Raw genomic sequence first — 13885 nt, 5'->3', positions numbered from 1 at the left:
GATTTTAAAAAACTACATTATCATTAAATATCTTTAAACTGAGTAGTAATTTTCAGTATTTTTATTAAGTTAACTCTAGGTAGCATCCAATCCACATGCAGACCATATAAATATAATTAACAACGTGAATTAAACCAGAATTAATCTGATTCAGAACAACATAACTAATTAACCATATTTTAATGACAGATGAGTCCTTAGCTTGTGCAACTCTTTGTTGAGAACCATTTAATGTCGATGCTGAATTAATGCTTTACATATTTGACTATGGCAGTTAGTACTTGTGTCCTCTTGGTTTGTCATATTAATGCATCTCTTAGACATTCAAATTTTCATCAGGAAAAACAGGTGAGCCACAGCCACACTTGACGTTTTTGTTATTTCTGAGTTTAAAAACTAGCAATTATTTATATATATATATATGAATACACATGGTTTTTATGTGGGAGAGAAAAAAGAACATACATATATTTTTTATTCCTTCTCACAGATGACCTGTAAAGAATAGGGATTAATTTGTACCTAAATACATATGCAACAAACAGTTCTCAGTTTTCCCTCACCAAGGCTGTCTTGACCTTGAAAGAAGAAAAAAAAACAAAGCAAGAAAAAAGATGTGGCAGGTATCCAATATTTACTGGCTTAGCTTTATAGCAGGTTACTGGATTACTCCATAGTAATTCGTATGGAGCCAGAGGAAGGGAAGATCCTGGATGAAAAAAGTACTTAGGGTTTCTAAAATTTAGATTATACACATAGTTTGAATTTAATAATGCTGTTGTCATAACAAGGCTGAAATTTTCAACAATTCCTCCCCACCAGCAACTGCCATGAACTTCTCCCATGCAGAAAATAAGTTTAACCCAGCAAACACTAAATTCCAACAAACATTTTTAGGACTGGTGAGTAATTTGCAGTACCAGACTAACCCCTTTTCACCCAAAGGTTTATTGAAAGGGCCTGAAGTGACCGAGTAACTGCCACCCTTTTAGTCTGGCCTCAGATTCTGCAATAAATAACAAGCAACATGATGAGCAGTGAAAGAAAGTAATAAATGTATATATATATATATAGTATTTGAACGTTTCCATCTCTGAAGAATGAGAAAGAAAATTTACCATGTAACCGTAAAGGGAGAAATCAAAACCAGACGGTTCTCCTGGGTGTGGCCAGAACACAGAAATTAAACAAAAAACAACAACAAAAATAAAATAAAGTAAAATAAAAAAAAATAAAACCAAAGAAAACTAAACAGAGCCCCTTGAAATCCATGCATTGTTAACCCTTCGTTTGTCATGGAGTTTAGACCAGTCACCTCAGCAGCAGCGTCTTTGCCTTGTACCACTGGAGCACACAGCCAGCAACCAGCCTTGCTGTCATTTGCTGCTGTGCTTGTTTCTAACCAACTTTTTCCTTTTTTATCTTTTTTCCCCCCTTATTTCCATAATAAACTTTTAGAAGCCTGAAAAAAATAGCCAAAGAGGCAGCAATTTGGGCTACCTGTTTCCAAAGCATTTGGAAAGAGTAGGAGGGTTTCAGCTATAATCCACCTGAGATGAGCAGGACTGAATGCATCGACAGCAACACAGCACAAAACCCAGAAACACATGATTGAAGTCACACTCACAAAAATGCACCCTTCAGATTGGTGAAAGAATCTGTGTAAACCATTTTAGCAGCTCCTCCTGGCCCCCAAGCCACACTTTGTATTAAGGCACATGAATGTGTAGAACCTGTTTGTGTACCTGTGCAATCTGGTGAGTCAGATGCAGGAATTAATCTGATTTAAAAAAAAAAGTATGTTCAAAAAAACCTGCAGGGCTATTTTTAAGCTGTATCATTTCCACAATCCAGCTTGTGCTGCTCCACTGCCAGTCCCTGCTGGGCAGAGAGAGCCTGGGGCTTCATGGTCAACCCCAGGTGTGTGCTGCTCCTCCTCCCTTCAGTCAACCTTGGATCTCACTGCACGGTCTGTGAGCTCAACAGGCTAAAGTGGCCGAACACAGGCTCATTTCTCTCCCTGCTGCACCAGTGTATTGCTAATTTAGCACCCTAGATTCAGTTCCCTGTGTAGTGAAACAACCACTGCTGGGAAGGAGCTCCCACAGGAGCAGTAAATCAGCTCATACTATGAAACCATCAACTTCAGCCTGAAACTCAAATTTAAATAAATCAGTTCAGTGTAGGGACTAACTGATCTCTTTATTCAGTACTACAGACTTTAAGGCATGAAACCACTGAGTTAGGATAAAGGGACACTGGTCATGTCTTCTTCATGCCACTGGCATTCTAAAGGGATTTGGTGACCTGAGAAAGTGATGCTGGAAGTCACCAGTACTGATTTTTGTTTTTAAACCTCACTGTGTTAATAACACTATTTGTATTTCTGGCTCAACCAAAGAAATCAAAACTAAAATTCTAAAAATAGAATGAAAATAAAAACAAGACCTCTAATTCATTTTATGTAATAAGGGACTTTGCACTGAGTGGCAACTAGGTCCAGAACAAGAGTGGCTCAACTCAAAGCACCTAATCCATTTAAAGAAGAAGTAAAGGCACATGCAAACATACAGTCTTTAAGGTACCATTATCAAAACCTACCTTCACATTCTTATTTTAACCTACAGTTAACTGCAAACTTAAAAATCCACACAGCTTCCACACAAGTTTTTAGTTAGCATAGGTTTACTTACATAAATCCATACACCAGTAGAATTTCTCTTGTAACCTACTACATAACTGATTTTTTAAATAAATATGAGGCACTTCTTGTATAGGACTGAAGTGCCTAGAACTTGGAGATCTGAGTCTCCCAAGTACAATTCAGTGAGGGAGATAAACTTACAGTATCCTGAAACCACAGGCCCCTCTGCACTAACATGAACTCTTACCATTTGAAAAGCTCCAAAAAAAGAAAAAAAGCTCCCTATTCAGCCAAGATTTTGCTGTGTGCTTACATACTCCTGGTCTCTGAATGTCATTGAGGGCACATCTTGGAATGCCACACGGTACACAGCTGGTGAGCAAAGAGCTTGGATTCCCTTCCCCTGCAGCTTTACAAATGCCACAGGGTACTCATCACACAGGCAGACTGCATTAATTCTGCAAATATGTCCACTTGTTCGATTCAGCACAATAGTGGCAAAGTACACATCTAGAGGATGCATCTCCACTAACAAAAGGAGCAAGAATCCTCTCGACTTCCTCTGGAGGTGTTTTATTCACGGTTCAGTGGAGTGCGTGGTAAACTGCAACCATGGGCAGAATGCTATTTAAAGGCACTTATACCAGTCAGAACTAGAAATGTAATGGTAAACAGGATAAATGAAACAAACAGCTAGTTTCCTGGAAGCAAGCAAAAAAATCCAAACACATCAAGGGAAGACTGATGTCATTCTATTAAACAAGAATAAAACAAAATGAAATTCAAGTAATGTTTAAAGTTTTTATCTTGTTTCTCACACACAGCAAAGCAGTATCAGTGTGAAGTCTACCAGGGCCCATATAATCCTACTAAACAGTGTGAATCTGCAAGGAAATTGAGTTACAAACCAAGAGCTCACATTGCTTTGAGAGAACAATCAGCAAAACTCATTAACTGAAAAACTCAAAACTCTACACTGCTGTGATACAGAAAGTCAAGAAATACCATTTCTGAAGGAACCTGAGGTGTGAGGTGGCTGTGATGAACACACCCAGCTCTCTCTTTGGTCACCAAACTTTGTAAGCACACAGAAATCCTGAAGATGTAGCCAGCTTATTTCCCCAGGCTGTCGAACAACACTGCCTGCTCATCTCAGGTGGATTCAAAATGAAGAATGCTACCAGAAGGCTTCCTCCAGTCCCTCCTACCAACCAGCACTGGAGCAATCCCAGTAGAGTTCTCCTGCCACAGCTGGGCAGGGACAAAGCGCTGCTCAACCCCATCGCACGCTGGGTGGGGGCAAACCCAGGGCAGTTTGGGATTTACCACTGTACCTTTTAAATAGTAACAAAACATATACACAAAACACTACAACCCTTAGGAACCCAGGGAAGGGAAGGGAGCATTGAGAACACAGCACAAGGCAGGCAGCAGGAGCATCTGCTTTCGGATTCCCAAGAGAGAGGAGGAGGAGAAGAAGAGAGAGAGGTTTCATATCATTAGATTAGAATGGAAACCACAGGGCAGGAAAATGCATTCAGATTTTTTTTCCTAAGGTGGAGGAAGAACCCAAGAGTGAGTGAGTGGCCTCCAGAAAGATCCATTTCCTTTGCTTCACCATCAGATCACCAAACTGTTGCTTTTCCATTATTATGTGAATACCAGGTGCTTCGTGCAGCTACACCCCACTCAAACACTGGGGCCTCCCATTTTCATGCTAAGCAGGAAGAATCTTGCATTCTTTTAAAAACAGGAATTATTTGGTGTGAGAAGGATGCAAAGATACCATGAAATAACTCTTTGGCTGTTTTCTCATTCTGTTCAGATTCTGGACATCCCTCTATACAGGCTACCAGTTTTCTAACTGCTTTTTGGTGACAAAAAAGCAGTAGAAAACTGCATGGTTAATAAAGACTGGAAGAACATCTCCGCTTTCTTTTTTTTCCAAATATTTATTAAGGGTTCAGGGTGAAATTCATCAAGAACTCTTCAGCAGTAATTTTTGTTTTAACTGAAAACCAGAAGCCTTGGGCTTTAGCAACAGCACAAGAAGGTACTTTTCATAGTCATAAATCAAGTCTTTGCAGAAAAGCTTTCAATGTCAATGTTGCCTAGAAGGGAAAGGGCAGCCGTGGGCGTTTAATACACAGGGCTGTATGGATGGGAGAGAGAGAGAGTGAAGTTCATGTGTGGAGAGGAAAACACTGCTCTGGAAAGCACAGGCAGTGGGATATGAAGAACAGAGCACACCATTTTGCCAGGCCAGTTATTTTTGTTCTTTTTTTTGCAATTACATCTGAACAAGCAGGGACTCGATAGAGGCCAGAGGCTATTCTCAAAACCAAATAAAAATTACTAAAATCAGGAGTAATTCACAGGTAGCTTTGGCCTATAAATATCAAAAGAACAGCAGAGAGCAGAATAAATATTTACAAACTCAGCAGAGCTGATTGTTTTGGTAAAGCATATAGATTTTTAACCATGCAGGGAAGTAAAACTCCCTAACTAAACCATATAAGCATTTACTTGTTCAGACTGTCTTGTTTAAAAACAAAACAAAAGAAAACCATGGTATTAAACAGAAACAGAGGATGGGGGGAAAGGGCTAAAACTCATTTCTTTTGTATACAGATCAATGGCTTTCTGGTTTCCAGCTAATACAGGGCTGAAGAATTTCAGAATGCATCTTGGGCAACGTGGCTGGAAATTTGCAGAGGGCTCTGAACATGAACATACCACAGAATATATGTTGAAGCAAAGAGGCCACCATAAAGACTGTGAACCTCAAATCCAAGCAAAAGGCATAGACTCTAAACCAAAACTGCTTAGCTGAATTGCAACTTCAAAACCTTTTGTGTGCATGCACACATGTGCACACACGTGTGTGTGAGGAGGAGGGAAATTTTGTTTTAATTGAAAATGGGAATCTTAGCATTGATTAAGTCAAGCAGAGTAGAGACATGCACTGTGCAAGCTTCCCCCATAGAGCTTTGGCAATGCACCTCGCTCCTGACCTGCAAAACTCCCTGCTATTCCAGTGCTGAACCTCCTGGGCAGAGAGAGAATCACATCAATTTGTCATTGTGGTGATACTGGTTACGTGATGAGAACCAATTGCCAATTAGGACAGAGATCACTGAATCTCTCTGCAGCTGATCTGAGCAACATTTGAAATCTCATCTCCAGAGAAATAAATTATCATTAACCCTCAACAAAACCTCCCTCTTAATATATCTGTAGGAAGAAAATAGGAGTGTGAATGCAAATTCTGTGGGGGAGGTCCACATGGGGCAGGGCAAGTGCAATGAGGATGCTTATATTAAAGATTCAAATATCTCAAACATGAAAGGTCAGTATCTCAGAAGTGCCAAATAAGTCTGCAAAATGGACTAAATAAAATCCTTTCACATATGAGATATGACAGTTTTTCTGTAGAAGTATTTTAATGCAATGAAAATGGCAGGGATGGGGGTGAGTTAGCTTTTGTTCTTACAGTCTCCCATCACACAAAGCTGTTTTACCTCATTCTGCCTTCCTCACAGGGCAGCCATTGCCAGTGCAATGGGAACGGGTTGGAAAGAAGACTCAATTGACTGACTCCCTGTTTGCTCAAAAGGCTGGGGAACCTGATCCCACATTACAGACAGGAGTGTCTCTGAGCATCTGTACATGCTGCCCAGAAATGACCATGCTCAGAGTCTCCAGTCAGAGGGAACAGGAGACAGCCCCCAAAATAGCTTTTCCCTTCCCCCATCACACTAATTCCTGCTGATCTCTGCAGAATATGTTCTCTAGGCAATGAACTGCCTTTTACTCTGCAATCAAAACAAGAGAAGTGGGTACAGAAACAGGACTTACCTTCGAGCCACGCTCATTAAAGATTATCTCTACATCAAGGATTTTGCCAAATTGCTGCAGAGAGACAAGGGAAAAGAAAAAAAAATTATATTTGGTGGTCCATTTTTCCTACCTTTTGGTGGGGCTGGCTTAGTGCAAGAAGGGAGGTGAGAATATTTCCATTTCTAGCATAAATGAAAAGGCAAAGGCATAAAATCCCAGTGACATGACCCAATTCTCTTGGGTTAAGACGTACAGTTCCTCTTGGTCACAAACCCCAGGTTTTCTCACAAAAGTCTGAAGCAAGAAAAACAATCTCCAGAAGAGTTCTAGGGATTTGAGGAAGCTCAGCTGTCCTCTGTTAATCTAAACAATTCTTTCTTCCCTCGTTCTACTATTTCATCTAAGACATGGTTATATGATTTCATCTCAGACATCCAACAACATTTCTCACATGTAATTCAGCATTTCAGCTTCCTCCTGAAGTGGCTATCACAAAGAAAAACTTAACAGTGATGTTTCTCTGGAAGGGATAGTAACGTAAGACTCCCAGCCTCAGGGATTTCAAACTCTAATGCTTCTTTCCTTCTTTTCTTGGAAAACAGGATATACAAGGCAGGAAGGAGATTTACCACCTCTGTATAACCATGTATGGATGACACCTTTCACATTGCTTGGAACATATTAGAATATTTTTATTGAAGTATGAAGCAAACCAATAACCTTGAGGTAAAAGCACTACCACTTCAACAGAGGTCCACAGTGCTCTGTCCTCCAGAAGTTTCAGTGCTCCATTTCCAAACTGGAGATCTGCTCATTAGAAAGACAGGTCTAGATGTCATTTTTAGGAGTGTGTACATGGAGCAGTCTTCGTTCTAGAGACATATATTGCACTCAGACAAATGCTACATCTGAGAGTTTCTCCTGTCCCATTATTTAGGAAAGCTTCCATCCACATGGTTTTGATTTAAATTTGGTAGCAAATAAAGGAAGGATCAGCAAGAAAATACAGAATGGTTTTACAGTTAAAAAAGATGATGAACACAGCATCCAGGCACTGGGACATTCTCTCCTTTGCCCAGCATTTTTAAAAGAGTATTTGCCTTTTTTTTTTTTTTTATTAACATTTGCATTCAGAGTCAAATGGGTATAATACTCATTTTGTGGGTGCCTTTCTTAAAAGGTTCATGGCCAGATTTGAAAACATGGAATATTTACAGCAAGAGAGCCATGGTGGCTGAGGAGAGGCTCTGAATATGTAAAGCAATAAAAAGTTACCAAGTCCCTTGAACAAGTATTCCACAACTGTCTGCAAGCAAACAAAACACTTCCAACAATTTTAGCTATAGTTTCTGTCTGCTTCCCTCCTCCATTCTTAAAAAGGAGATCTTGGTTCACAGATGTTGTTTTTACTGTTCTATTGTTTAAGGACAATACTTGATCCTCTATTCATCCCAAGAACAATTGAATTCACAACATCCTAGTTACACAAGTCTGAATAACGCTAATGTAAACACGCATCTTCCTTGAAAACTCAACAACTCAACAGCTTAGGCTTGATCTATGCTGGATCCTCTTTTGACCACTTCTGTGCCAATCACAGCTAAAATACATTTTCTATTTCTATCCCACGCTTGGTGTGGGCTTGTCAATAAAGGAGATTACCGTTGATTGCTTTTTGTTGTCTTTGTTGCATATGGCTTTGGTACTGCCATGAAAGAAATCAGTCATGATTGTCATGATTGCTTTCTTGGTAGACTATCTCAGCATAGTTACACGACTGGGGCTGAACCAATTTAACAGCTTGTAGCTGCTGAAGGGCTGTCCCTGCTCCTTTGTCCTTCCTTGTCTGGCCTCAGTTTTCATTCTCACCTGCAGATAAACTGATACAGCTCAGCAATCCTGCAAAACCTAGCCCAAGAAAAGGAATACATACAAAGATTCTGACAATCTACTGATCTGAAGTGGCTTAAAGGGTCAGTGAGCATTTCTGCTCAAAGAAGCAAAAGGGAATGGAAAGCAGCACACCCTGCCCGAGAGCAGGATCTGTCCCCTGCCAGATCAGCTCAGCTGCCTAGCCTTGCCACACACACTGAAACACCCAGGCTCTCGAGAAACGCAAACACCAGAATTATTTTCAGCATCTTCAAAGCCATCAAAAAATCTCCGTTTTCTACCTCACTAGAATCATCTTCAAAGAGAACAAACTGCACGGCTTCTGGTGCTCAAAGGCTGGGCCTGGATCCTCGGGCACTGCTGCTGGGCTGAGCTCCCTGTGCTTCCCAGAGTTTCCACCCCAGCGGGAAGCCCTGTCCTGTGTGTTTAGCTTCTCGTGGCTGATGGAATGCCAGCAGCGACCTGGAATGCCAGAGCTCTGACCCAGCTGCACAAGAGGTGCCATGGCCCTCCCTGCCTAGGAGATGATGATGGAGGTACATTGTTTCCCACATGATAGAATTGAGATCCTGTGGTTGCAGCAAGCACAGGCTTGGCGTCCACTGCAATGGGCTACATCCACCATGCAAACTGCCCCAGTCTCTTTCTGCCCAGGACTTGGGGGTGTTTGAAGAGGTAACAAGGAAGGACCTCCCTGGGAGAAAAGAGCAGAAAAACCAGGGGCTAACTGCTGAATGGAGGTTTGCTGGGGAGGGATGTCCTGCTCCACGAAATTCCCTGAAGGAGAGCAGGACTGTGAGGCAGGAGGACATGTGCTGGGATCTTCAAGGCTCTGCTGCAGCCATTGCCACAGCTCCTCTGACAGCTCCTCACACCACAACTCTCGTCCTCACTGCTGCAACAGACACAGCAGGTCCCAGCACCAGAGGCACTTCTTTTTGGGAGCATGCCAGAATTTTCCTGAAGAATGAAAGCAGGAGAAAAAGAACTAGTTCATTTTAACAGTTTATAGCTCCTTCAAAGCTGAATCTCATTTAGTGGAACATAAAAAGGCACTTTGTTCTCCAATGGTGCTTCGCCTACCAAATGTCAACAGTCTACTGCAAACAATGGAAGTTTTAAGAGCTCCTTAGTGAAAGGTCACAATTTTTGTATGAAAAATGCTAGGCCATCTAAATACAAGGGTCAACACCAAGTGCCCTCATAATAATTTTTTTAAATCATGTATATACAGGCATATTTGTATTTTTCAAAAGACAGAGGGTCTGGCCAAATAAAACAAGTCCCATGCTTAAGTCATCCATGAGGACTTACCCTCTAATCTCTAACCTTGAAGACATGAATCACTGTGCTCACAGACTCGATTAGCTCATTCAGTGATTATTACCAAGAACTCCTACTTAAAGCTCTGCACAGCCTCTGGAGAAGGCCTTGCAGGACTACCCACCTCAAATGCTCCCCACCATGACTTAGAAAGCTCACCATGTGCCCAAGAAGCCACCTTCATGAACTGCTCACAAACACGCCATGTGATGGAAAGACAAACACACACACTATTCCAGTCATGCCACGGCAAAGGAGCTACAGAATCTTGTTTTAATGGTCCCTTCCCTATTTTTAGTTAAGCAGGTAAATGAGAATCAGCCCTTCTACAATGGTAGCTGGGACTGTTGGAAGTAACAGTTTTTAAGAGGCATAAAGATATGAACAAATAGGAGTTATGACCAGCAACTAATTTTCTTGCTCGAACATGATCTGCCATATCACAGATGCAAAGGCATCATGCAAGGAAAGGTATATGCATGCTGAGTGTTTCTTTTCACCCAGATGACATGAAGGCAACAGATTTTTCCAGCTGAGGCCATAGCTCCATTAAACATAATAAATTTGAGCGATCTGGCACCAAAAAGCTTTTGTCTTCCAAGGCACTGACAATTTGGTAGGGCCCCTCCTATATGCTCTGTTCCAGCTGGCCCTGACTCCTCTCCCTGTCTAGAGCTTTCAAAACCAGCTCCAAAATGTGCCAGACAAATAACTTAATCCTAAAGAGGCAAACAACAGGGAGTACAAGGCAAATTCTCTAGAAATTATGGAACAACAAAGGATAATGAGAAACGTCATGTGACAACCTCACAAGCCTACAAGAGAACCCCGTATTTCCAAGTTTCACTTGGAAATGAGTCCAGCAAGCTATTTAAACTTCGAAGGTGTCAAACAGTCCATTGAGCTGTTGCCCAATGAAACACATTTTCTAAGAAACCAGACTTTAACAGGAAGCCACCCCTAGAGCACAGATTTCTAACAGGACTTACTGACCACAGTCATCCCAAAAAAAAAAACCCCAACGTGATGACAAACACAGTTTCTCAGTCATTTGTTCTTCTCCAAATCACAAATAAAAGCTTTTCACATGAAACAGTGGGATGGGAATGACAGTACTGCAGGGCACCACCCAGAGATCTTAAGACCAGTCTAGCTTCCAGGTCTACACTTCCATCTCCTTGTTCCTGCTTTGTGCCGTTCTGCAGAGGTGTGACTGCAGTGTAACCTGGTACTGCTGCTGCAGAAAAGGTACTTGGACCCATGCCCAAAAAACAGCATACATTCCAAAAATCAATTTGAGAGTGCTTAGCATGTAGACTGAATCCATATGAAACTGGGTCAATAAAAGACAACTCCATGTAATTTTACCCAGGCCTTCTATCCAATTAAATCCAGCTACAGCACAGCACTGTTTACTGAACGACATTCAGCACAGTCTTGCTGCAGACTCTCCTAGTTACTCACATAAAAACCTAAAAAATCTTAGATAAATGTATGATCCAATCACCACTGCCTTTCAGCAGGGGGGTCAGTAGAGAAGTTGATAGCAGAGAGCTTTCTCAGAGTGAGACAGACAGCCCAACAGCTGCTGGCAGCTGCAGGGGCACGAGCACTCCTGCATGCCATTGCCATGAAGACAAAGCACAATGTTCAAGCAGCACTGAGCACACAAGTCCTTTTTGAAAGGTGGTTTCAGAAAACACCCTGATGAAACACATCAATATAGTCTGCAGCATCTCTCGTAACTCAAACCAACACCAGCAGGAGCAAAGTGCTGCCCTGGGACAGGGCTGGGACTCACTCTCATCACAGGAAGAGCTTGGAAACCAGAAATGTCACGGAGAGACCACTTTGTGTCAGGATCTTTGTTCTCCAATACTTGCACATGGGACTTGTTACATGCAATTGGTGGCCAGTAATACCAGGAGATGAAAAACCTAAAATACATCTTGATATCCAAACGACAGGACCTCCCCTTTCAGGTGTGCAATCCACTTGGAAAGCAGAGTACCTTTCAGCAACTTTACTATTGCTGTGTTTTGGGCATCATCTGCAGGTCAGAGTTCCTTGTTCTATCACATTATTTACCTATATACCTTAACAGTTAAACAACTACTTCTTCCATCACCAATACGTGTGTATCACTAATTACTATTGTATTCAAATTTATTTACTGGCAAACACAGACTTAAAATTCTACCAAATTCTTGCTGACAAAGAGCTGTAGTCAAATTTGTTATTGCTTCAGCCTCAAACTGCGGGCTTATTGGAGGTGTTTTGCACTCTTGACACCAGAATGAAGTTGGATGAGAAATTATATCCACTGGGATATTTTTGGAAGTGCAAAGTGACACAATCTTTCCTCAGAGGCCAAGATCTGAGGGCTGCAAGAGCTTCCAGAAATATCTGAGCTTGCAGAGCTATGTTTCTTGGGTCATACAAAGCAGAAGTCTACCACAAACATACATCATATAAAGAACCTTACAGTAGAGATATGAATTTCCTTCTCCATTCTGTCACCTGTAATAAATGACATTATTAACAACTTCATTAACTGAAATTAATTAAATGTGACATAATAGTCACCTTTAGAGACAACATGTATGGGTTATTACTGCTGCAGCTGATAACACACAAAACCCCTTTATCGATTGGGCTGATTATGTTCCCCAGCAGAAAGAGCTAACAGCCTACAAGTAGTAGCTATGGACTGAGCAAGGTAAAAAAAACCACAAGCATTATCTTCATCTGAAGCCAGAGTCTGAAAAAATTCACACCCTGTATTGTGCTAACCCACCTTCATCTGCAACCATCATCAACATAGCCCTTTTTTTTATCTTACACTCAAGCAAAGAGCATTTCACCACAGTAAATTCTGAGAAACATCAGTTGTGACTCATGCCTTGCTCTCACAATATGAACTACCAAAACAATCCACTTGCTTGTTTTTGTGGAGAAAATTCAAGATTCAGCTTGAGAATGGAAGGATTTTCCTCTTGCAGGCTGTCCAACCCTGCCTTCACCTTCACCAGGAGACTCCAAAGTCCATCCAACTCAAAAGTCCAGAAATGACCAGACTATCCCAGCCAATTTTATACTGGGAGAGAACTGCTTGAGAGAAAGCATGAGAGAGAAGGGCTGAAGGTACCAACCACAAGGTGCAAGCACACACTACCACAGCACAAAGCTGAAAAAACTAGAAATGTGTTGGGGGGCAACACGAACTTTTCTTCTGCATACACAGTCCAGAAAGGAAGGGGATAACCCACCAGCAGTGTAGGAGAACACAACTACCATCATGGCAGAGTCCTTGCACACATTAGCCAAAGAATGTCCCTCAGAAAATGGATGGTAAGATTTTGCAAAAAGAGTTGCTAATTTGTTTTTAACACTGATGGCAACTCTTCTTCTCCCTGGTGAGCTGTTCCATTGTTCAAGTAAGCACAAATGACTATGAGTTTTTTTCTTATTTCAAGGGTAAATCTCAGCTTCCAACTGGAAAATCTCATGACTGTAAACAAGACCTAAATTCCCTGTTAGTAGGTACCATCCATATATAAGCATTTGTATAGAAGTGACTTATTTCCTAACCTCTCTTTTTAATAAGCTGAGTAAATAATGTACCTAATACCTTACCCAGTTTAAAACAAAAAATCACTCACCTTCCAAGTTGTAGTTTATTTTTTCTAGTCTTAAACTGATCTCAGAATTGAATACAATTATGCAGTCACAGTCTTTTCAATTTTGAACAGGAGCAAGATCACATCCCTCCTTCAACATGATAATCCCCTTTGAATTATTGAAGCAACTATCTTCAACAATCACTATTACTCTCCCAAATCAGTGTTTTCCAAAGAAAACTTTCCATCTTAAGAGCACAGACCAGTTTTCAGTCTGTACTCAGTACTCTGCAATGAGCTGCATCAAACACATTTTTGTTGGATTTATCATCAGTCAACCAGGCATTTCTACTCATTTTCCAACCTTATCTTTCTCTGTCCTCCTCCTCAAATAGTTTTTTAACTGCAAACCTTACTGGCAAGGTTTTAATAGTACTGTCTCCATGGGTTGATACAGATATTAAACAGGACAGCAGTGGAAACAGATCCCTGGGGAAACTGACACTAGAAACAGTCTTGATCACAGCTGTCTCCCAGTAACTACTACTTTTTATTATCTATCATT

General features: G+C 41.1%; 1 protein-coding gene across 24 annotated transcripts in view; it reads right to left on the bottom strand.

Annotated features, from left to right (window-relative positions):
- RBFOX2 (RNA binding fox-1 homolog 2) overlaps window positions 1-13885 on the bottom strand; it is a 170461-nt gene that overhangs the window by 30792 nt on the left and 125784 nt on the right. For all 24 annotated transcript variants that reach the window (XR_014849309.1, XR_014849312.1, XR_014849313.1 and 21 more), the window contains one exon: window positions 6503-6556. Coding sequence is in view for 15 of the 24 variants with exons in the window: in XM_085048881.1 (XP_084905007.1) it covers window positions 6503-6556 (54 nt within the window). In the remaining 9 variants the exon portion in view is untranslated. The remainder of the gene's footprint in view (window positions 1-6502; window positions 6557-13885) is intronic.

Source organism: Lichenostomus cassidix, chromosome 1Aa (genome assembly GCF_008360975.1).
Source record: "Lichenostomus cassidix isolate B80296 chromosome 1Aa, HeHo_3.0, whole genome shotgun sequence".
NCBI classification, from domain to species: Eukaryota; Metazoa; Chordata; class Aves; order Passeriformes; family Meliphagidae; genus Lichenostomus; species Lichenostomus cassidix.
The sequence above is the reverse complement of the archived record's forward strand: the minus strand, read 5'-3'. Positions and strand labels throughout refer to the sequence as shown.